Raw genomic sequence first — 25,626 nt, forward strand, 5'->3', positions numbered from 1 at the left:
TGATGAACCATCGATCGAGGTGTATGTGTTTCATGATAGTTTGCTTGAGGGCAAGCAAATGGTAAGTGTGGGATGTTATGTAAGGATGAAAGAGCGTGCTTTAAGTGTTTTATATTGTGTGTTTTACTTTTTTATATGTATCGAACACAAGTACTTTGATTGGTTTTATGTTGCAGGTGATCGGAGCTTAAAAGAGCTTAAAGGAGCTAATTTGGATCATTCATTATGGAGTGGAAATGAAATTAATGATGTATGATATGATAGAGAATTGAAATACAAAGACGTGGCCGCAAACGGGGACGAAAACGGAGTTGAAATGAAGATTTTATGAAGAAAACGGTGTTTTGGTGCTGCAGCCGCCGTAAGGCAGTGAACAGAGCCAGTAGGCTACAGCCAGGCAGTAGGCTACGGTGGCCAAGCCGTAGCTTACGACCGGGTCTGACGGTAAAAGGGTTTTGATTATTTTCTTCCATATTTAAAGAGATAAAACCCTAAGGTCGAAAGAATTCTTTCTTCACCAATTTTGGGACTTCTTGGAGGCCACTTTACACCACCATAACACATCCTAATCATAAGATTGATCCATGAAATCCTTCCCCAACATCATAATCAAGAGAATGAAGATCAAGATGCAAGGCTAAAGGCTTCATAACCATCTCCGGGCGTAGGGTTGAGTTGTATGTTAGGTTTTGATATTCTATACTTCTAACTTTGGATTTGGAATTGGTTAATCATTCGGTTGATCAATTCTTTGTGCTTGTTTTTATGCTTAAACGGTTTTTAGTAATTGATTGCTTAATCTTTTGTAAGTTAATCGATTTGTAGTCATCAACAATTAGGATTAAGTTCTTTCATCATTGACCCGTTTATCATTAACCATATTATTGATTTTGTGTTTCAACACTTAAAACCAATAATCAACTAGATTTTCATTAAGCTGTGTCAATTGTTCGGATTCAGTTCTGACGATCATCATAGCCAATTGTTAAGTCTTTTGGTTTACATATTTTAACAAGAAACCGTCCAAAGAAATTTATCAATTTTCTAGCTTGCTTCAAAACCTGAACCCTGGAGTTTGGTTATTTTCATATCATTGGTTACAAACTACTCATTTAAACCGCTTGACATCGTCTGTCCACTTTAATTATTTTATAATAAATTTTGAGTTTCACTTGCACTTTCCAATGATTTCATGTGGATTCGACACCTTACTTGTCGTAGCTAGTAAAAGTATTTTATAAGTGTTTTTGATTGACCTTTCGACATCGATCACGTGCTAAACGTGAGAATCAAGTAGAGTAATTATATATACAAGTAGAATAATTATGTAATTACATCATGGAATAATTATCATAGAGTAATTACATAATTACTATACTTGTATAAATAATTACTCTACTTGATTCTCACTTTTAGCACGTTAATTTCATTTGTATTTGATCCAAACTATACATACATATACATACATATATATATATATATATATATATAAGATGAGTATCATTACAGAACTCATAAATTATTTAAGAACTTTAAGGAACCCTTGAAAACAAACGTTTTTTATAAATTTTTTTGTATGTTAGTGTTATTTGAGTTTAGTTTTATCATTTTGTTATATCTATGTTTACGATTACAATTTTGAAAATTAGTTTTTATACAAATCTATGTTTTTTTTACAGATATGTAAATTTGTTAGTATATAAATTTTACACATATGTAAACTCGTGATTAATATATGTACTAAATTTTTTTATATAAAATATGATAAAACGACTCTTAAATAATGTTAATATATAAAAAAAAATTTAAAAATATTTGTTTGTAAAGAGTTCCTAAGAGTTTTTAACTTTTTTAGAGTTCTTAAATGATACCAACCCTATATATATATATATATATATATATATATATATATATATATATATATATATAGGGAGAGGATCATGAGAGAACTCCATTTTGTGGAGAGAACTAGAGAACTACTAAGTTAAGGGGGTAAAAATGTAAAACATCTCAAACTATATTTTTCCCCAAATATTGTTTCCCTTATCACGATTCCTTCCCTTATCAGTATATCTCCTTCCCCTGTTCAATCTCAATCCATCGATGATGCCCAGATCAATTAATTGAATCGTCCTAATCTAATTGAAATCTAGCTCCATTGATCACGCACGCTGTTCATCCCGTTATTCCTAACATGTTGATCGAAGGTATTGTTAGGTTAAATTCGTTTACTACCTTAGATTCAATTATAATCGTGTTTTTGCTTTTGTTTAATCAGAAATCGACTCGTCTGGAAGCATTGTTGCATTTAATGGTGCATTGTCGGTTAAATTGAACGATTCTATGTCAAATACCTTTGTTACTGCAACAAATGGTCACGACTATGCTGAAATAACCGACTCTGTATCAGAATCTCATGTCAATCAATCAAGTGTTTCATGTTCAGTGTCATCCGGCGATGGTGCTTCAACCTATTGTGTCCAAACCGATAATAATATGCAATATGTTGGTGTTGAACATCGAGGTAACATATTGACTTTATGGATCTGCATACACACCTGATATTCAATGCATAAATGATATATATTACGTATGTGTTTTATATTGCATATACGTATTATAGCACCTTTTCCCCATATTATGCAATACACATGTGCACCATACATGTTAACACTCTGTCTTACATGACGTGTTATCTAAATGTTAACACTATGCGACATTTGTTACAGTCACGTAACGCGTCTTAAATGTTAATGTATTTGTAATAATATATTCAACCTTATACAGGATGTGTGTCGAGTATTGTTTGCCATACACCAAACGAAACAACATACTGGAAACCTAACGTGCCCGAAGAATTTGTGCCTGTCAAAGACATGGAGTTTGAAACGTGGGACGATGTTGTCAATATGTATAACACGTATGCTGACAATTCTGGGTTTTCAATGCGTTTAAGCACTATTAAATGAGTCAAGGGTTCGGTAACACACAGATACATGCTTTGTACTCGAGCCGGAAAACCGAAATTTCAAGATTTTGATTCAACTAACACAAACTCTGCTTCGACCTCGTGTCGCAGCAGCTCTAAGGCCGTGTGTTGCAATGCCCGCCTAAGATTGAAACCCGTTCCAAACACCATGAGATTCAAGATATATAATTTTGTTGATATTCATACCCATGAGCTGATTGGACCGAACGCTATGGAGTTTACAAAGAAACGACGAAAAATTGGGTATTCTGAACGCAATTTCATTCACAAACTAAGTTTAAACAAAATTGTTCCAAACATTGTGCATAACTTGCAATGTTCGTTAAAGGGCGGATCTCACAACGTCAATGACACTAAAACTGATTTCCAAAATGCTACCAGGGATCTCCGCCTCTTTATTTCTGACAGAGATGCGCAAATGATTGTGGACACAATGGTCTCGTTCGGTCAACTTGCCAAATTTCTCATTTGAGTACAAAGTTGTTGGAAGTGAACTCCGGTATATATTTTGGGCTGACGATGTTTCAAAATGCAACTATGATGCATTCGGGGAGGTTTTAGGTTTTGATGCAACCTACAGTACCAACAAGTAAGTGATCGATACACAGATGTATTACACGTATATATTTATGATGTTAACCATTTTTAACTACACATTGTACTACCGTCACACCTGTTTGATACCAAATTCCACACACGTGTTTTTATACGTGTTTTATGTATGCATTTTGTGTAACATATTTTTTTTCTTTTTTTTGTAATTATATGACAGATACGGCATGATATTTGTACCATTTACTGGCGTGGATCATCATAAGAAGTATGTGACATTTGGTGCTGGTCTAATATATGACGAAACTATCGAGTCGTACAAGTGGTTACTCGACAAGTTTCTTAAAACACATAAAAACAGCCCAAACTCGTTTTAACCGATCAAGATGCCGCGGTTAAACAAGCTGTTCGTGTTGTGTTTGACCAGTCAATTCACCGACTTTGCATGTGGCACATTGTTAAGAAGATACCATTAAAGGTACAATTATTTTATTTTTTTGTTTTAATTTTTTATTTTTGTTATATATGATGCACATATGTAACGCTCGTGCAATTTTTAACAGATTTCGGGTGACTTATTAGCAAATACAGATTTGCAAGTTTCCATACATAAACTGGTGTGGAACTTGTTTATAACACCTTCTACATTTGAAGAGCAGTGGAAATTGCTTATTGATGACCTTAATTTGAGTGATCATCATTGGCTTACCGAGATTTATGCAATTAGGGAGCAATGGGTTCCTTGTTATTTCAGAGAAATACAATGGTGTTGCCTTATGAAAACCACATCGAGATGTGAAAGCTCAAATTCTCTTTTTAAGGTCAACACCAGTCATGCCAACACGCTTGTCCAGTTTCTATTGTGTTTTGGCACTGCTCTTGATAGACAACGAAAAACTCAACTCGAGCTTGACATTGAAACTAGTACAACGACACCAAAAATGCCCGAAAAACTGCCTTTGGAAATACACGCGTCCAAGATATATACACACAAAATATTCCTGGAGGTTCAAAAAGAAATTTACAGAGGAATGAGGCAGTGTTATATTACAAGTTCTTCGGAAATAGACGGCGTTAAAAAATTCAACATTGCACATACCAACAAAAGATTCAAAGTAGTCAACAATTATGTGGTAAGTTTGTTTATGTTTTCTGTTATTTTTATGTTTACATGTTAACGCTTACATTCCTAGGCATTCACCTTATTTTTCATCTTACATTTTTTTTTGGTTAAAATACGTAGGTCGACTTTAATGCACATGATACAACTGTTTCTTGCTCGTGCATGGGGTTCACGCGTGTTGGATATCTGTGCAGACATGCTTTTTGCGTGTTTAGGTACAACCAAGTCGAATTGATACCTGACAAATACCTGCCTGCTCGGTGGATGAGAAACGTGCTTCCGGACAGGGTTCATGACATCTCGAACAGATATTCGGCTGAAGATGACGAGGAGTCCGTTATTAGACGCAACATGTTTGAATTATTAACCGAATGTGCTGACCGGCTGAGACACAAACCGGATTGCCTCAATTCCCTCCTTGTCCAGCTTAAAGATATAAAAGACAAGGTGTTTAAAGAGTTCCCGTCTGAGCCATCTTGTAACAGTAAACGTTCGATTAAAAGCGAGCTTGTTGGACAGCCTGATACGGTTGATGTGACTATCAAGCCACCGACTGGTATTAGAAATAAGGGGTAGGGTACTAAATGTCAAGTCGGCGTGGTTGAAAAACTAGTGGAAAATTGTAACAAAAACCCAAGGCTGTGTCACAAATGCAACAAATACGTGATCGATCATGACTCCCGTAACTGTGAAAAGGTCAAAGTTGCCAAAGAAGCCGCCGCCGCCGCTGCTGCTGTTGCCAAGTCAACCACCGACCGTTCCGTCAACCGTTATGCCACACGGTCCAAACGTGTTGCTTCTACTTGATTTTATGCATTTAATATTACATGCATGCTTTATTTTATGCACTTTATGTTACATACGCGCATTGCATTGTTATATATTTAACAAGCGCGTCTCATGTTTTCGTATTAGACGATTATGCATTTTAATAAATTTTGAAATGACTGCTGGTACAGCCCAATGAAACTTATGTTTGTGTAATACAGATTAATATTTTGATTTTTATACTTCCGTTTAAACCGTTTTAGACGGGTGCAGTTGCGTGGTATATATCGTTTGCGCATGTATTTTAACCGGTGCATTATCATTTGTGTGTTGTATGTTTTATATACCTGTGTTTTTTTTACATTCTACGTTCTGAATATTGTATTGCGTGTACGCATTTACACACGCTTTTTGATGTTACACTGATTATCAAGTTGCGTGTACGCATTATAATGCGTATACGCATGTTCATTCTTTTTTATTTGCACCTCTTATTTAATACAACTATGAGTGTTTTTTAATTTCCAATTTGTATAATGTAATGTGAACATCTATCCTTACTATGTTTTCGTGTTACGTGTGTGCATCCCAAATTGGTCCCTGTCTATCCTTTTTTCATATTACACGTGTGCATCGCACATTGGTACCTGTATATATCCTTGTTATGTTTTCATATTACACGTGTGCATCACACTTTCTATATATATTGTACCAGTCACACATTCTATTTACATGTCGAACATCATCGTACACGTTGCACATTCCCTATGCATTTTTACACACATTCAACTAACACAAACACTTGCATCCATACCATTCAAATGTTCCATTAACTTGCAAATATCTAAACAAACAAAACAACCAAGACAAATGTTTACAACCATACCATCCAACCGTCTAATTCAATTACACGTGTCAAAACAAAACAAAATAAGCATGCATAAACTACATGACACCATATGTTTTTATACGATTACCGTTTATTTTATACTTAACTACCAAGTATCAACATTTATCCATCAACCCTCCTTAAAACGAACCTTTTTGACCACAACCTGCTTTGGTTTTTTGCTTTCCCATTCCCTAGCATCCGCCAACATGCCATCCCTTACATTGTTTACTCCCGAAAGCAACATGCGAGCTATGTACTTCATCCTAAGAATATTGATCTGCTCTACCTTTCTGTCTTCTTCCACGCTGAAGTCACATTCTACACGATCTCCTCCTCTATAGCACTCCATGTGTCGCATCGCGAATACAGCACAATCTGTTATGTTGCTTGATGTTTTCCATGGTAACTCCACTCTTGTTGGCGACCATGTACGCATAATCTCTTTAGCCTTTGGGTGTCCAAGCAATGTCAGGTACCTGCCGAATATGTCAATCTGTGTAAACGAAAAAAAATATCATTATAACAAACGTGTATGACAACAGCATATATTTATAATGTAATACATGTTCAACTTGTTAACATACTACGCATGTGTATCACCGACTGCCTACTTGTATTCATCGCTAATAATATTTTTATACTGTTCCTTGACTTACCACTTTGTATAGCGTGCTTTTGTTCGCGTAATCTTTGCTGGTTCTAACTCCATACACGGTCTTCACCATGTTGTCGAAAACATAAACACCAGTTTGCCTCATGTCGAAAGCGATTACGTAAAGTGATTTTTTTCAAAAATTGGAAACAACACCGCATCATACTCTCTTAAACCCATCTTGCTTTCATCCTTATTTAGCACAAACAACAAGTTTGTTTTAAACGCTTTTACTCTTTCTTCATGTGTTGATTTCCTTTTTGTAAGCATCCATCCAATCTTGCACATTTAATTAATGCCACTTCAACATTAGTTTATATAAGCGTTATTCAAATTATTCTAAGGCTATATATACTGTAATCTTACAATCGTTGATGCGCGACAAAATAAACGGTTTATTGACCCCGGGTTTCTAAATTGTTCTTGATAGTTTAAAACCGTGACCCAACAGTCAACCACGCTTCGTTGAACCGGATTACCCGGCAACAGAGACTCTAACAAATAAGCTCTCGTGAAAACACCATACTCAGCGCCAAACATATCCTTTCTGTGTAATATTAAATTGATAACAAATACTAACATTATATATATTAAATTGAAAACCCCATATGTTTATATAGTACATACATGTATTATTCACGCATGTATAATTAACAGCACGTATACGCACTTTAATGCGTATACGCAGTAATATAGTAAGTTTACATATGCACCAGCTTAATAACGTGTATGCGTGAAACATCAATACTTACATAATGTTTCATGAACCGTACACATACACGCTGCTGCCATATTAACGTGTTACATATATGCATTAATATGTGTGCATATTGCTACATACACGCACTACTATGTTTTCATATGTAATTACAAACATAATACGTGTATAAAAAATTAATAAAACATTTTTACCTAAATGTTTTATCAGCAATCCCGTCTTCTTCCTTCTCCGAAAGTTCTGTAGATTTCAACCTTGTGCTCTTTCTTTCCTTATTCTTTTTAAACTCTACCAGTCCTCTTAGGTACCGACAAACCATCATTTCTTCATCACTCATTACCTGTTCTACGTCAACCGGTTGGTACGACCCTATACCCATGTTTTCATTAGCATTCGTGTCGTTATCCATGCCACCTGATTCCTGGGAGCTAAAACCGAGATTGAAACTCGGTTTTTCATAATCGACTTCTTTTGTTTTATCTGTGATATTCTTTATCACGTCATCCAGCTTCAAACCACCCTCATCCTCTTCAGCCTCGACTTCAATCTTCTCACCATCAACGTTCACATTGTCGTCCTCGACGTTTACAACATCTTTGTATAAATTTTTATACCCGTCAACAAAAGTCTTTATCTCGCTAATTGTTGGAAAAACCGAACGTACTTCACGCAGAGCTCCTTCGATTATTTTTTTGTTTTTGATGGCAGATTCGAATAGTGTGTCAAGCTTGGTCACATGTCCCTGTTAATAAAAAAGCACATCATAAGTTATTAATGCTAACAGTCCCATTATACTAAATATATACACGTGTGATGGTTGTAACTCGTACCGTCAGATCATTCGGGCTATATAGATTTGCAAACGTGTTAGTCTCTGTTTCGCCCTCGCTTTTATCTCCATCCACACCCAAATACATGTCCCTAATCTCACCCTGTCCAAAACCTCCATGTTTCTTTTCTAACCTTTCCTTTTTTTTCAGATTTGCCATGCTCCAAAATTTTATCGGGCTCATGCTACGTTCCACATTAAACCCGGGAGATGCGACTCTATCCACATAGGTTAACTGTCAATTTTTTAAAAACGTTAGATACACGCACGTTTAATAATGCTAAAAAATTTACAACATTTATTTAATGAAATTCGTACCACGAGTATCGTCAGCGGGCCAGTGAATATTGATTTCAGATAGCATCTTCTCCAACCAGACTTGCATTTTTTCATTGAATCGACGATGAAAGAGCACCAATCAATATCACATATGTTTGTATCGTCTCTTATGTGATGAATGAATTCAAGCTTGCACTTCCCCATCTGTTGAATCTCACCCATCGCGCTAAGGAACATCGCCAAAAAGTCAAGCTTGAACATCATTCCACCGTCATCACGATTATCTTCAATCTTTGCAGTAATCTCTGTTGGTGTGACATATGGTTCCGGATACCTCTTTTTCCAAGTTTTTTGTATTCCTACAAACTTCTGGGTACACTCAGTCGACGATAACTGTATACCGCTGTTTGGTATCCCGAGCAGTTGGTGGATTGTGTCGTTGTCTATTTTGAGCTTATTGGCACCCAAATCAATCTCCATATTATCCGCGTTGAACTTATCAACCACGAAATGCCCTAACCCAGCCGGTATACCGTCTACTTTAAATTGTAGCATTTTCCCAATCCCTATGCTCCGAATGGCGGCCCGTTGTGTCCTTGACAGCTTTTCGATGCATGAAAATAGCTGTTTTGGTGACGAGCGAGTCCTTAACCTACCTCCTTCATACTTTTTTGCCACTATTTTCTTTCCCTTTGCAGTTTTCTTTCTACCTGTTAAAACACAAGTAACACGTATGTTTAATACACTAATAACGCATATATGTATACATATCTAAAACACATGTCATACATGATTATAGCCTACATCTAACATGTCGTAATATGCATGCGCTTTCGTACACGTAATACAACGAGTCCGCTTAAACGTGAAATACAACAGTAGTACGCATGTGCATTTCTTAATGTAATGCGTATACGTATTGCAATAATGATGTGTACAACACATATGCACTGCATAAACGCAATACGTTATATCTGCATCAACATTTAATACACACATATACGCGTAAATGTCTAACACATCGGTAGTGCATATTTGTTACACGCCTAAAAGTATAAGACACATTAAATCATGTAATGCATATATGTATTGCACTAACGATACATATAATGCGTAATCAATGCATATGCGCACTACATGAAGTCTACTCTAATGTTTAATACACCATATCCGCGTAAATGCTTGACTCATCTGTAATGAGTATGTGCTATATGCGTAAACGTATAAGACGAATTAATACTGTATCTACCTAAATTGGTAGTGCATAGGTGTAATACAACATATAATGCTCGTGTACTCACCTTCATTGCTTTTGGATACGTCAACATCCAGTGTTCCACTTCTCAAAACGCGTGCACGTTTTGATGATCTTGATATAACTCTTGCTGTAAAATATATGAAATATCATATATGTATATAATACGTGTTAACAAGTATGTGTGCGTTTGAGAGTTTTTTACCTGGACTTGCATCCTCAACGTCCGACGGTATTCCTTTATTCGATGTCCTGCTCCTTTTATGCCCTGATGACCGTAACTTATTTGATTTTTCTATAGGTGTAAAGAAATAAATAAACGTATAAAAAACAAAAAAAAATATACAGTTGACCATTTCATGCTTTTAAAAATAACGAAAAAAATAAATAAACATTATATCTTACCTGTGTCTATATCAGCAGCCAGCTGTGTTTTACTTTTTTCTTTGTTATATACGACTCTTATCTTTTTGACCACATGTTCCGTCTGCTCGTCTTTGTCCGCTATAGGCACTTGTATTGGCCTTCTGGTTTCAACAATTGTTTCGTGTTGTTTGCCTTTCTTTGTAAGTTTTAAAATTGTCATTTCTTGTTATTACCTATATAAATTATGTCCACGTGTTAGTAAACATGATAAAGTTTCATATATTTGCATGTACATATACCTAAACAAACACCATACAATTCCTTACTCTATTCATGTTATAATGTAACACATCTATGCATTTATATACATTTTACGACCATGTAAGACAACATTAAAGTATTTTTACAAACTTATCTATAAAACGCTCAATCAGTCACGGTAATTATGTGCTGCGTATATGCAATCGAAAAAATAGTAAATTTTCATCAACGTTTTATTGATTTGTTAAAAAAACATATACATATATAACAGAGTATAATGCGTATGTGAAGCGGTATATGCAAAATAATGTTCGATCTACTAATGACTCATGTAACAACCAAAAAACGCACAATAATATCATATGTTTGCTTCAATTATGTGTAATATACTAATGACTCATGTAATACATATGTGCAATAACATTTATACGAGCTATTATCAACATATTGTAACCCGATTTTGAGATATAAATCACGAAAAACAGAGAATAATGCGTATGTGTAGTGGTGTACATAAAATAATGTTTAACTCACAACCAAAACGCACAATAATATCATATGTTCGTTCGATTATGTGTAATATGCTAACGAATCATGTAATACATATGTGCAATCACACGTATACGAGCTATTATCAGCATATTGTAACCCGATTTTGAGATATAAATCACAAAAAACAGAGAATCGGCTATTGAATGATTACCTGATGGTGTTACTCGGCTTCGATTTTATGTTATTCGCGTTTAATCGGCCGGGTGGTTTGTGTTCGTCTGGTTTTGAATAAACCCTAGGTTGGATGAACAACGATTGAGAATTGTGATGTGCGTGAGATCTGGAGAGATAGAGGGGAGAGATAGAAAGTGATGGTTTTGGGCGGGTTTTTGATATTTGGGTAATTCCTTAATTGCCCTTTCATAATAAAAACGGGGCTTGTTATCAGATTCCTTTTTTTTTCAATTTTGTAAGGTGAAATCAATGGGAATAATAGAGTTCTCTAGTTCTCTCATTTATGGGAGTTCTCTCTAGATCCCACCCCATCTTCTGAAATGATCCAATACCTATATATATATATATATGTATGTATATTATACGTAGGCTTGAAGAACTACCTCAGCATTTTCCTCAACGGTATATAAACTAGGCACGCTAATTCCAAAAATAATCTGGAAGATTACACAATTACCATATAAATATAATCGGGTTTTAGGTCGCCTAATATAACATTTTTAGATTAAGCTAGTCATGATGGATTTAGGTACTAACATACGGGTTTACCAGAACCCCGAGTTTCAAATTTTTAATAAGACGATTATATAAAGTAATGGAGTGAACTCATAAATAAAATATAGAGTGAACCCATATACAAAACTGAATTGTACAGGTCAAAACTTTGGTTTATAACAAGGTCATGGGTTCTAAACTTCCCTTTCATTTTTTAAATGCAATTGGACGTCGCTTGACCACACGTCTCTAGTTTACCCCCCACGCCCACCCCACACACACACACCCTCATTGTCATCGGATGCATGGCTCAATTAAACACAACCAGGACGTCACTCGACCCTCACGTCTCTAGTTTATACCATCGCCCCGTGCCCTAGCCACCACCAGACTCCCCCATATTCGCTGGATGCATGGCTCATTTATTTCAGCAATTCGGGTTTAGTTGTTGATGTTTGTTAATTTGGTCTTAACATTTCAGGTCGACTTATTGATGTTTGTTAATTTAGTCCATCAAACTCAGGTTCAGTTTTTTATGTTTGTTAATTTAGTCGATATTCAGTTCCTAATTTAGTGGATTAAACTTTCTGAAGTTAACCTAGCAAATGACAGTTCTTGATGTTTGTTAATTGGTTTAAAACAAAAGGGTTAGACCATGCATAGTCGCCGCGTTACGCCGGCGTTTGGGCCTATAACGCCGGGGGCACCCCCCCCCCCCCCCCGGCGTTTTGGGTTGGCGTTTTTGGATAGCGTTTTCTACAAAACGCTTAAAAAGGCACGCATATCAAACAAATCTGACCGTTTTTTACATTACCGTTTTGAGAGTTGGCTGTCTCCGTGGTTGGTAGTGGATTGGAGGTACAGATCGGTTTATGTCTCCGCCGTTTGAGAGTTGGTTTATATTTATGTTATTGTTATGGTGGTGGGTGAGTTATAGATCGAAGAAGAAGGAGACAGGGATGGGTGTACCTAACTACCTACCAATATCATACCTATATTACATATCCTTCGTAAAAATAATAATAATAATAATATTAGATTACTAAAATAGGTGAAGCAATAACATAAAAAAAACAAAAACAAAAAAGTAAAAGTGACGTGACGCATAACGTCCAGGGGTGGAAAGTTATGACTACACCCTCTTTTTGCAAAAAACCATAACTCTGACTGGGCGCCACGTGACACATAATGCATAGGGGAGGGGCATTATGACTACACAGTCTTATGTTGAAATTGAATTAGAAAATTAGTGAAGTTAACCTAGCAAGTACATTTATTATTATATGGTATTTTAATAATATGATGAACCTTACCCGACCGAACCCTCAAACCAACCCGATATTTTTTTATGTATAGCCCTATAAAATTTGAGCATCTAAAAACAGTAGCCTCGTTGAAAAAGTTCTCGGACCGGACCCGACCAAGAACCAAATAGCCTCGTTTATCAAAGCCGAAAACCAAAATAGATAAACTATATTACGGTTGTGACAAGTCAGGCTTCACAGGCCTGAACCCAACATACAATAACATAGTTTGGTCTATTAGCAACTGAACTCCCGGTAGGAAACCTAAAAACTAAAAATAAGCTAATTTTCTAGTCATCTACACCCATGGCCATTACCCATATAAATCTTTCTATTAGTTAATTTTTTAAACAATCAATTCGGGTCTTTCTCACACTTAGTTTTCGTAACTATAAGTTGACTTTTAGTATAAAAAAAATTAACAGCCAAATATCCACTCCTACCCTAGATCAACACATTACACGTCTTTGCCCATGTTTGAACCTGTGACCTCCACGTAGCAGACTAGCCCCACATTGGCAACGTTTTAGTATCATTCGACTGCAATGTTTTGCCTTTCTGCTGGCAGTGAGTTGCTTATTGACTCACCTGTTAGTTAACTTCTGCACATGTAGCATCAGGGGTGAACCAAAAATGTTTTCCTCAATAGGCAAGCGTTGTGGATAGTAGAAGTTTAACGCAATTGCTTTCAACAAAGATGACACTGATCCACTTGCATTTAGATTTGTAACGAATGAGGGGTTTAAATATTTTTCATTAGTAAGGTAACAATACACTTACTTAACAATTGTCACACATATATAACCTACCAAATACTTTTTAGCCTAACAAGTATATCATGGGCAGTTTGTATTAGAAAGATGCATGGAGGACACCAAACTCAAAACTTCCAACCATGCAGCCATGCTTACCAATTATATCGGTTATTGAGCCCATTTATAACTACCAATACAAGCCTGAAAATCAGCAGATGAAGAAATGGTGCAGCAGAATTATGCATGCTACACAACATATCAAACGCTACATATAAAATCAACAAAACCCAAAATCATGTTCACAATAAATTTGGTGTATCAAATCAAATGGATAATAGTACTACTAATTACAGATCTCAAATAAAATACAAACTAAGACACAACAAAGAAAAGCAATTTCTATCCATATTATTCGTTGTTCAGTTCTCCGTCTTAACGACAGAAAAAATGATTGATCAAATTTATTGAGTCTGACTCATAATAATCATTTATCAAAGAATGACTCTGGTTATCAAATGATTGAACAACCGGGAGCAATTTACTTACGAGACTTAGTTAACATTCATAAAAAGTATCTAATGAATTGGCTCTTGAATGACCTTCTACTAGAGAATAACTTTAATAAATTAATTATCAATTATGCATATTGATTGCCAGAGTGTACGCTGTCAATTATGCAACTCTGCTGGTGAATTGACCAAACAGTTAATTCACAAAAACATAATGGCAATAAAGTAATCAATGGCATCATCCTTAAATTTACTATTCTTCAAACTTAATATATTCAAACAGTGAAAGAATAAACACTTGCCTTGATGGGATCATCTAGATTGTATCAGTGTGTACAAAAACTTCTTAATCTTCTCTTCTGATTGCAGCAGCAAGATAAACAAGTATATTTCAACAAATGACATACTGCATTGCAACATCTAGTTGTTAATTATAACAATAGCCCCGAAAAATCAAACTCATAGCCTATGAATAGGAGAGACAGGTATTGTTACAAGGAAAATAAAGTAAAGATAAACATTTCACATCAGATTCTCAGGATTGTGAAAACTTGGAGTTAATTGTTCATCAATGTCCTTGAGATCCACATATATTATAGGTTTTATAACCGACTTTACACACAATACTACTGAACTTGCCCGTAAACATACATCTTGTTGATATTCCTCCAACACTAACATGTGTCTTCATTTCTCCTTCAACTACTCTTTTTAAGGATTGACTTATGTCCCCCACCGCCCAGGCTATGGATATATGAGGTTGGGGATCCTGTTACAAAACTTTCTCATTAATAAAGCAAAATTGAAAGAATAAATGCAGAATTATCAAGAGATACCCTCTGTTCAGAAAATAAAAAATGGCACAACTTTGACTTTTAAGGTCAAACTTATCCATGCTATATGGGCAAAATGCATAAAAAGGTGAATTTGTTCTGGATTTTTATTTTGGTAGGTTTTCAGTAACCACTTTTCAAAAGAATTAATAAAAAATACTTTTGAAAGGTTCAAATATTTTGACTTGAGGTAATCAACACGAGTCAAAATCATGATGTGGCAGCTGTAATATCCATAACTTTGACCGTGTTGACTTCTATTAGTTGTACAATAAAATTGGTTAACCTATAATGAAAATTTCCCAGCTAAAAAATGATGCACGATTTTGCATTTGTGACTCGTTTTGTGAAATTCATTTCTCTCAAAATAGAAAATAAAAGGTCAAATAAAAAGTTAAGTTTTTTAACTTTTAAGAATTAAAACCCATGTATCCATTTTACAATGTAGTGAGTAAATGATAATCTCTGTGAACACTAACCTTGTAAAATTCAGGAAGATTGTGCGACTTATAAACCTCATTAACAGCTTGAATGTGTTTTGTTATCTGATACAACAATGTAAATAAAGATTACAGCTTCTTAAAACATGACAAATTAAAAAATTAAAGCAAGTAATTAAGAAAACCGTATACCTCAGCTAGACCTCCTGTTGTATTTTCGATTGATAGAAACGTGCGTGTCTTATCATCATTCACAAAAACCTCCCATTTATTAAAATCAATCAGATACCTGTTTCCAACATCACCAAAAATACAAATTACAGATGTACGGTTTAATAACAGGAAAACAGTTTTAAGTGTATGTTAGAACCGTTTCTGAAACTGAAGCTTCTGGCGAAGCATTGCCACCACCGAGTCTATCTGATGCACGCGTATGGGAACGGTTCTTCCAAGACTTATGTGAAACTCTCTCCCTAATGCAGCTTGTACCATTTTTTCTTCATCTTTTAGCAGCGTATGTAATGGAACATCAATATCCACAACATGAAGACCAGCTACAAGTGATGCGGCTTTCTTCAAAAACTGTGCCAGCTCCTTCCTTCTTTCAGATGGTATGAAGACTGTTGTAATAAAACATAAAAATGAAACAGATAAGCGTGTTATATAGCTTACAATAAGATTAAGAAAGCAGTCAAGACATTTAAGATTGCACGTACAAAACAAGTGAAACAACATGATTCTTGTACCGTATAGCATTTAAGATATCTCAAACATAAAGTTATATAGATTTTCAAGTAACTTCAATTCAAGCAGTTAAAACTATATAAAAAAGGGTAAACATATTTAGCATCAACAATTTTTTTCGCAAAGAAACCCGTAAACAACTTTTTTATAAAATGACTAATTTCAACCCAACTCTATTTTAGCCGGAACCCGTTTTGACCTGAACCAAATCATACTTTTTAAAACCAACACCAAATTGATGCTTTTTAAAACGGGCCATTTTGACCTAAACAAAATTGATACTTTTTAAAACAGACCGTTTTGGCCTGAACCCATTTTGCTCAGAACCCGTATTGACCCATCACCCAAAACCCGCCCAGTTCGTCTGGCTTGCATATAAATTATAACAATGAAAAGTCAAATACAAACTATTTCATGCCAATAATGAAGTATAAAACTACCATTTTACATGTGCATCCTATAATACAGAAAAATTATGTCTATCGTTTTAGCAAGATTCCACAAAATGTTGCATTGTTACAAATAAATTTAGATCAAACACTAAAAATTGATGGCCTGAATAAATAAGAAAGAAAAGCAAGCAACCTGGGATGTAAACATGTAAGGCATAATTGCCTTGAATATGAGGGAAGCTTCGAATTCTGGTGCTAGTGGAATTACTAGGCTCAAGGTAATCTGAAATGAAACAAAACAAAACAAAACAAACTCTTATCTTATATATTAATTAGGGTTTATGTATTGGTAACTGTATGACTTACCAAAGAGTGCATTAATTAGGCGGCCGAGGAAGAACCTCGTATATTCAGTCTTCATGCCTATTTGTATTAAATTAAACAATATGTATTTACTTTTTTTATTATTATATTTTCTTTTTTTTTTCTATTTACAAAAATAAATATATGAAGTGAATGGCATCCATATATATGAGGAATCACTAATTAACTCCTACAATTATATCATATTTTAGAGTCTGATGAAATGCAAAAAACATATAAGACCATTAACATGGCATTGTATTACAAGGTTATATGATCCTAATGTGAATGCTCTAGTGGTAAGGTTGAATTTCAATACTTTTATTGTGTGTGTTTTTCTTTATCGGGGTGATGAAGTATGTTTGGACCTTAAGCCGAGTCATTGATCACCGGAAGACCAATCCATAATAAATTACCACTGATATACTAGCAATCATAAATCATTGTTCATATTTCATGGTCGACTTTCTCAATTCATGTCGTCCATATCACCACTAATCTACCACCAATCATGGATCATTGTTAACTACCACCAATCATGGATCATTGTTAATATTTCATGGTCAACTTACTCAAATCATACCCGACCATTGGAGAAGGTCATAACCAAGCAACAATCGAATTAAAAAAACAAACACACATTACCCAATAAAGTTTCACTCGTAGAGTAGATTATGGGGCATGTAATAAGTAAAAGAAGCCTTTAAAGGGGGGGGGGGGGGAGGGGTGGTTATCACTCATCATACACCTCACCCAATCAAATTGTGTCACATCACCAACCCCAAATCCATCACATGTGATGGTTTTTTACTAAGGGTGGTCGTGTGGTGTGTGATGGAATTTTTTTGTTTTTTTTTTTTTGTTTTTTTTTTTGCAAGATTAAATGTTACAAAGTTAAATAAATAAATAAAAACCGACAAAAAAATGGTTGATATAGGCCTTGTCACGTTTCCGCCAACTTAGACGACTTTTATATCATTTTTATAGCATTCAAAAGTTTAAGGTTTAATTCGTAAATTATTCTAAATTCTGTTTAAAAGAAATGTGATGTTAAGGAGTTAAATGTGTAAATTGTATTTAAAATATAATAATAATAACACTAACAAAACAACGCATTAGCATCACTCATCTTCCCTGTTATTTTTCCGGTGACCCACTTCCGGCGATCCATCACTTCCGGCGACGGCTCCCCCCCCAATGGTCATAACCACCCCCCTCCCAACGGATAGATTTCTTGGCTTCCACCCCATCTCACGCGTGACACCCATCACGCAAATTCCATTTTTTCCGCGTGACAAAGGGGCGGCGGCGGTGTGGAGAGGCTCACCACGCGTGATGGGAGCTCCATCACGCGGTGCCCCGTCCCCCTGATGTGTTAACTACCACCACTCTCACTGCGAAGATATAACCCAACAACCACGTTTTCATTACTTATTCTTATTCTTACTTTTTTTTACCAACAAATATTTATCCTTACATTCAAGCATTGTCATGGGGTACGTGTTCCCGTGACAAGGCTAACAGTGCTTTCCTTGTCTGCATGATCTAAGCATGTGTTCACTTCGTCACAACTTATATGAATTGCGTTAACGGGATATTTTTTAATATTACTTTTTATTTCAATACTAGGTTGAATTTTGAGAATACAAAATAAACCAAACATAAATGTTGTCGGTTTTAAGTTTAATCTAAACAAATTTATGATGATTTAGTGTCGAATCTGTAATCAAATTTAGTTTAGTGTTTTTTTAAATGGCATAATAATCATTTATTTGATTTAGTGACCATTTATTAAATAGAAAGCTATAGATAGAGATTAACTATGCAAACTTTTTAAACATTAGGGACGAAATTCAAAACTTAACACAAACCACATAAACTAATCTATTCGTATAATTTTTTAATGATACTTTGTCTTAAAACATACTAATATCGATGATATGAATAGTTGAACACAAGTACAAATACATTATAAAATTATTATTATACAATACATTTAATAATTAAATGCATGTCTTGCTATCATTTCCAATATTTTATTGAAACTTGGAACTGGTATAATGCCTAGGCATAGCAATCATTAAACATTAGACTATATGCTCTCTTTTTTTATTTTTATTTTTATTTTTCTGAACGAACAAAAAAATATACTTAACAACTGAGCTAGGCAAGAGCTAAAACCACAAATAAGAGATTACCCACTCCCCTGGTCGTGAGCAGGACGTTGATGGCGTTAGAGACTTGGAGGAACATAATAAGTGACTCGTGAGGGTGTACTGGTTGATTGTTGAGGTTGGGGTACAAGACAAAAAGAGTCATTGGATTCTCAAAACAAATTTAAAAAAAATAATGAATTTAAAAAATTAAACTTAACGTCTACTTGGACTAATTTTATTTTTAAATTAAAACTTTATTCTACAATTTAAAAAAAACTTATATTATCTTTACACACCATTCATTTTCTACTCTCAAATTAACTATAATTAGTAATTACCTTACAACCTTTTTTAATAAGTTTATCATCCTCTTCTTTGGATACTTTCGAGGGAAATTAAGATGTACGTTGGTGTAGTTGAAGTGGTCCAATTTATAGTTTATCATCCAGAAAGTTCACGTCTTACAAGATGAGCTCGAATTACCCTGGATCCTGAGGCTACCAATAACCGTCTGTTTCATGATTAATTTTTTTAAGATGCCATGTATGAGATAAGGTTATGTTAAGACACGGTTTTTAGTCAACAACTATCCGTACATAAGTAGGCGATTTGGAGCGCGAGTTTCATTTTTTTCCAACAAAGGTACGAGGCTAGAGGTAGGCTAGGTTTCACCACTTTACAATAGTATGTCCCTAGTTCGTCAAATTGCAAACACCACTAACACCGACTGTTAGTCGAGTATCTACTTTCACTAGTTATCAAAATTTTCTAGTAAAGAATAACTTAAACTAATGTGATACCAATACGCAACTGAGAATCACATATCTACTTTACTCGCATATCATAGCTTTCACATCAAGATTCAAGAATAACTTAAAGGCTAAAGCAATGTGATAAGTGAAACCATATTGCATATAGATTTTATGTATCTCACGGTTAAATAACTTAAATTTGACATTATATTTAGTACCATCTAAAAAACAGTGGCAAATTGCTAAACTCCGACACAATGGTTGTTCCTTAGTAAAGTACAAATTTCTGTGTAAATTTGCTTGATTAGCAACAATGAAGGAATTAAGATTGGTGGCTCAATGGTAAACTCCCCATTACCTTCTTGGATAACCACTTGTTGACGGTCCTGGTATTGGTGGGGCCTATGAGTTTTCACTATCCGGTTCTCATAGTCATGATAATTAAAAAAATAATATACGGTCAATAGTAGAAAACAAATTTATGATAACGGTTCTATGTCTCTCAAACACATGAACAAACAAAAACGCATTTTCAAGTCATTTATCATGAGCAAAAGACCGAGATCATAAAATGGTCAACAGACTCGATGTATCCTACCAATGTACAGCACGTTCAAAAGGATTACATGCAGAAATATAAAGATTCGATGTTAGGAACCAAAGCTACCTCTAATAAGATTCTAACGCAATGACAACTTCAGATTTAGAAAACAAGATGTATAGACACACAGTGTAACTACCTTTTCAGCATTTTGTGAAGTGAAGGCTGACCTGGCACTCTCGTCAAATTAAACTTGAACACGGTCTTTCCTTTTTCTCTTTTGTCAATTTTGCAATCGTCCACAATATATAAACCATCATACGCCAACATATCTCTTCCAGACACTCTAACCTTCCTAATAACCCGAACCTGGTTATTCTTATCCTTACTATTCTTCAAAGCCAAATTACCCTTTTCAAGCTTTTGATCACCGAGCGATTTAGACCCAAACATTTCAATCCCACCTTCACCAGAATAAACAAGCCGGTCACTAGATCCACTTTCATTAGAGTAACAGAGAGCATCCACTATACTTACAGCCATATTCTCTCCATTAATTTTGATATAATCGATACCAGATTGTGGTTGACTGTGAAGACCAATCATCATAAGCTGTGCCCGGTATTTGAGCGTATCTCCTATTTGAACACCACAAACCGGGCCGGTTGTCTTTTCAGGGACCATCCAATTCAGCTTCTTTATAACTATTTCAACAACTTTCAAAGGTACATTACTAGGTATTATCCTTTCATTCTCTGGCCTCTTTTGGTTCTTTATGCAAAAGGCTTCATATTCCTGATCAAAAACCGCCATCGCTCGTTGGATCTTTTCATGTTTGTCTTTTTTTTCAGATACAGTAAAAGATTTTACTTCTGATTTGTGAACTTCAGAAGCGGGATCCCAGAATTTAACTTTACATGTAATTGTGGCCAAATACGATTTCCTTATAACGTTCGGTTCATTCGTGGTGGTGGTGGTGACTTTAGGTTTTTTTCCCCCAAATTCTTGTGGCTTTGAGTTATTGAATTTGTTCGACTGAACAAGATTTCTTTCTGCTTTGTTGAAAGCACAACCAGGTGGTTTTCTAGGTATCTCCATTTTTTATTCGAAGTACCTGCAAGTTTGAATGTGTATGCATATTAATAGGCCATGATTAAACAACAGTTAAGAATTAATAATACCATATAATTACAACTAATTATTATGACTATTGGGCACGATCGACTATCATCATCATCATCATACTCAGTATATCTGAAGAGGTAGGTCCCAGCAGAGCCCAGTTGGACCCGCAAGACTCACCTTAAACAGGGAAGTCTGCGCAGAGACCAACTGGATCCGCAGAACCAACCATGCTCAGAGACGTGACGTCCTTACGCGCAGTACGCAAGCTGGTCCCGCAGGAAATGCCTCCCAATGGTGAAGGACTCCGCCTGTCCCCGCAGCCTCGGATACAAGCCATTAGGGAAGGCCACCCGCGCAGCATGGCTACACGCACAAGGCACTTAGCTCTCGATCATTCAGTGTCACCTGAAGGAATGAGCCAAGCCGGGAGCAATCCCGCACAGAGGCGGGAGGGGGAATACTCCCGCCCAAATAAGCCAGTCCGTATACTGAAGGATCTTTTACTGTACCTGACGAGGTATGGGCGAAAGATCTGATCAGAGATACGACAGCTCACTGATACAGTATGACGAGCAGCATACTCCTGTACTGTATCACTATTAGCCGCTGCCTACTCACCAACTACTGTCATACCACGTGCATAGCCGGCAGTTGGTGGAAAGGGAATAGTACGCAGCAGGCCTGGTCACTATCAGCCGCTGCCTACCCACCAACTACCAGCAGGGCACGTGCGTAGGCTACTGTTGATGAACAGGAACACTGTAGCAGCCGGCCATACCTCCTTGGAAACCTACCTTCGGCTATAAATACCCCAAATGGTATGATCATCTAAACACATTACATTATCACATTATCATCATAATATACCTGATATCTGCCCTAGCAATCTCTTAATATACTTTTATATTTAAAGAGCAATCTAGTCTGATTCTCACGCCGGAGGGTGGTCACAAGGAGGAACCCCCCCCCCCCCTTCTCAGTGACGAGCTCACGGTGTCTGTTTTGCAGGTTCAGAAGAACCATCTTCTAAGGGTCTAACCTCTCGTGGGAAACATCTATCTAACCCCCAGGTTACCAGTAATCTGCCCGGGGTCCGGTTAGTGTTTCTTCATTGGCGCCATCCGTGCATAAAGCTAGAACTACAATTTTCTCCAGTTTTTTCAAACTTTTACAAAGATGGTTAGAGAAATTCCGGTAACCACAACCCCAGCTACTAGGGGGAATACCGGCAACACAGTTTTTACGAACACTACCCCGGCTACCGAAGCCGGGGCAAGTGAAGTAAATTTTACGAACACTACCCCACTTACCAAAGCTGGGGCAAGTGCAGTAAATGATCGCCTACTGGGATCCACCGATACTCAGTTTGAGAAACGAAGACTCCCCCGCCAGACTCTCGATGAAGTTAAGGCATGGGCGGAGGCACGACAAAAGGAATTCCAGGCTGAGTTGGACGAACGCTTGCGTTCCGTGCAACAGGCCGACGAATTCGAGTACTGGGAGGATGACTCGGAGGAATCCGACTCCGACGCGAACCCTCGCCATAGGGCAAAAGGGAAGCGTAAGGAAACGGAATCCCAACCGAAAAGGTATTTTGGACAAGCCTTCAAACCAAAAAGCACAGGTGGAAGTCCACGAGACTTCTCCAAAACGTTCAGACCAAACGTTGCAAATGCAGGAATGTCCAAGTTTGCAAGGGACATTGCGGAAGCAATCGCCCCAAAGAGTGCCAAACAAATGCCTAACATAGGCACATATGACGGTTTATCTGATCCAGACGATCATTTGAACAGGTTCATAGCGGGGGCAACCGTCAGCAATTGGACGGAACCCACGTGGTGCTACATGTTCCAAATGACGCTTGTTGGGGCTGCTAGAGCTTGGTTTGATCGTCTACCGGTCAACCACATCTACGACTGGGCAGACTTCCAACAGAAGTTTAGCCAACACTTCAGCCAGCAACGGAAGTATACCGAGGAGCAATGGACAATCCTCAAATGCTTACGAGAGGAAGATGAATCTCTGCCAAACTTCATCACTCGCTTCAACTCAAAGAAGCTAAGTTTGGGCAATATCAGCGAAGATCTTGTTCGCGCTGCCTTCATCCAGGGCGCACATGACCCAGAGCTCATCCGCACCCTAACGGGTAAAGATGGCATGCCATCCACATGGGATGGCATCATGACAGCAGCAAAACGCTATGCGGAAACAGAGAAGCAACTGGGTAGAGATCTCCCACAGAGCACACACCTCTACACTCAGAAGACGAGAGAAGACAACGTCCTCACCGCCAGACTAAATAAAAAGCGAAAGCTAGGCATTTGGCAGTCAAGGGTAAACTTTGACACCTCATCCGGCTTGCAACATCGAGTGGGCGGAAGGGATAATGTACAGTCGCACCGGAACTCCAGATGGACGCCACTCACCAAAAGCGTCACTGAGATATTCGCCACTGAAGAGCTCCCATGGCCAAAGCCTCCAATAATCCGACATCGTCACGATGCTGATCGGAGCAAATACTGTGACTTCCACAAGACAAAAGGCCACAACACTGAAGAATGCATAGACGTAAAGGACATGGTCGAAGCATTTGTCAGAGATGGGACGCTCGCGCACCTCGTGGCACAATAAAGGCTGAGCAGGCGGGTGCGTATAGAACCTCAGCTGGGGAAGACACGAATCAATTCCAGCTTCAAAATCGAGACTACATGCTGCGTAAAGAACGAGATCCCGAACCAGGTGCGTATCGGCTCGATGGCACTCCCATCCCAACATGGAAGGGAGCTCATTTACACAGTCTGCATGTAAATCAATTCAAATTTGTAAAGAAAAGGCCAAGAGCCACTTCTAATGGAAATGATTCTCTTTAAGAACATCGAAGCTGATGATTTTACATTCATACTTTTCTGAACACTAATATGCCGGTTTTCACCGCATAATTACGTGAAGTCATTGCATGGGAAGGCGGTCCTACCCGCACGAACCCAATAACGTGACAAACCTTCACGCAGGTCAGTTTGGGAAAAAGTTCAGCACCCAAAAATGAAAGTGCCGGTCTATCCGCATGAATCATTAAAGGAAACTGAATAATAACCTATCAACAACCGCGCGTCGAACGGTTAAACTATGCAACACTGGTGACGGCGTTCACATTACGTGAAGTCGTTGCGTGGGAAGGCGGTCCTACCCGCACGAACCCAATAACTTGACAAACCTTCACGCAGGTCAGTTGAAGGGGAAGAGTTCAATTATCCTATTAAATGAAAGTGCCAGTCTATCCGCATGAATCATGAAAGGAAACCGAACACTAACCTATCAACAACCGCGCGTCGAACGGTTCAAAACAAAATTCTTAAAGGATAAGGAAAACCTACACGCAGGTCAGATAAGGGTAAAGTTTTGCCATCCTACTAAGTGCAAGTGACGGTTCTACCCGCACAATCACGAAAGAGGAAGCAAGACTTCCTGTTATCAACCACGTTCAAAGGTTAACTTATCCTCAAAATGTGAGAAAAACCTACACGCAGGTCAGATAAGGGTAAAGTTTTGCCATCCTACTAAGTGCAAGTGACGGTTCTACCCGCACAATCACGAAAGAGGAAGCAAGACTTCCTGTTATCAACCACGTTCAAAGGTTAACTTATCCTCAAAAGGTGAGAAAAACCTACACGCAGGTCAGATAAGGGTAAAGTTTTGCCATCCTACTAAGTGCAAGTGACGGTTCTACCCGCACAATCACGAAAGAGGAAGCAAGACTTCCTGTTATCAACCACGTTCAAAGGTTAACTTATCTTAATGCCTTAGAAA

General features: G+C 37.0%; 2 protein-coding genes across 3 annotated transcripts; one reads left to right on the forward strand and one right to left on the reverse strand.

Moving 5' to 3' along the window:
• Positions 1 to 3,032: 3,032 nt before the first annotated feature.
• On the forward strand, positions 3,033 to 7,096 carry LOC143630544 (protein FAR1-RELATED SEQUENCE 5-like). Its single transcript, XM_077099527.1, has 3 exons — positions 3,033 to 4,019; positions 4,105 to 4,674; positions 4,785 to 7,096. The coding sequence occupies exons 1-3, from the start codon at positions 3,987 to 3,989 to the stop codon at positions 5,238 to 5,240; spliced, it is 1,059 nt and encodes a 352-aa protein (XP_076955642.1). The 5' UTR covers positions 3,033 to 3,986; the 3' UTR covers positions 5,241 to 7,096.
• Positions 7,097 to 7,228: 132 nt separating this feature from the next.
• Positions 7,229 to 9,863, reverse strand: LOC143630545 (uncharacterized). Of its 2 annotated transcripts, XM_077099528.1 has the most exons (3): positions 9,746 to 9,863; positions 8,842 to 9,454; positions 7,229 to 8,758 (listed from the first exon to the last, which is right to left on the reverse strand). In XM_077099528.1, exons 1-3 carry the CDS (start codon positions 9,799 to 9,801, stop codon positions 8,489 to 8,491), a joined length of 939 nt encoding a protein of 312 aa, XP_076955643.1. In that variant the 5' UTR covers positions 9,802 to 9,863; the 3' UTR covers positions 7,229 to 8,488. The 2 variants fall into 2 exon arrangements, with proteins under 2 accessions (XP_076955643.1, XP_076955644.1); XM_077099529.1 differs by lacking the exon at positions 9,746 to 9,863 and having other exon boundaries at positions 8,842 to 9,715.
• Positions 9,864 to 25,626: the final 15,763 nt, after the last annotated feature.

Source organism: Bidens hawaiensis, unplaced genomic scaffold, assembly GCF_021521415.1.
Source record: "Bidens hawaiensis isolate Kalapana, Puna unplaced genomic scaffold, B.hawaiensis_p1.1 tig00005681_1, whole genome shotgun sequence".
NCBI lineage: Eukaryota > Viridiplantae > Streptophyta > Magnoliopsida > Asterales > Asteraceae > Bidens > Bidens hawaiensis.

Bases quoted from the DNA above. Each gene is read 5' to 3' on its own strand.
- LOC143630544 (XM_077099527.1), top strand. From the start codon at position 3,987: ATGTGGCACATTGTTAAGAAGATACCATTAAAG. The intron at 4,020-4,104 runs GTACAATTATTT...AATTTTTAACAG, and splicing joins TTAAGAAGATACCATTAAAG to ATTTCGGGTGACTTATTAGC. The intron at 4,675-4,784 runs GTAAGTTTGTTT...TAAAATACGTAG, and splicing joins AAGTAGTCAACAATTATGTG to GTCGACTTTAATGCACATGA.
- LOC143630545 (XM_077099528.1), bottom strand. From the start codon at position 9,801: ATGTGTGTATTAAATGTTGATGCAGATATAACGTATTGCGTTTATGCA. The intron at 9,455-9,745 runs GTGTTGTACACA...TGAAGGAGGTAG, and splicing joins TGCGTTTATGCAGTGCATAT to GTTAAGGACTCGCTCGTCAC. The intron at 8,759-8,841 runs GTACGAATTTCA...AAAAATTGACAG, and splicing joins GCCCGCTGACGATACTCGTG to TTAACCTATGTGGATAGAGT.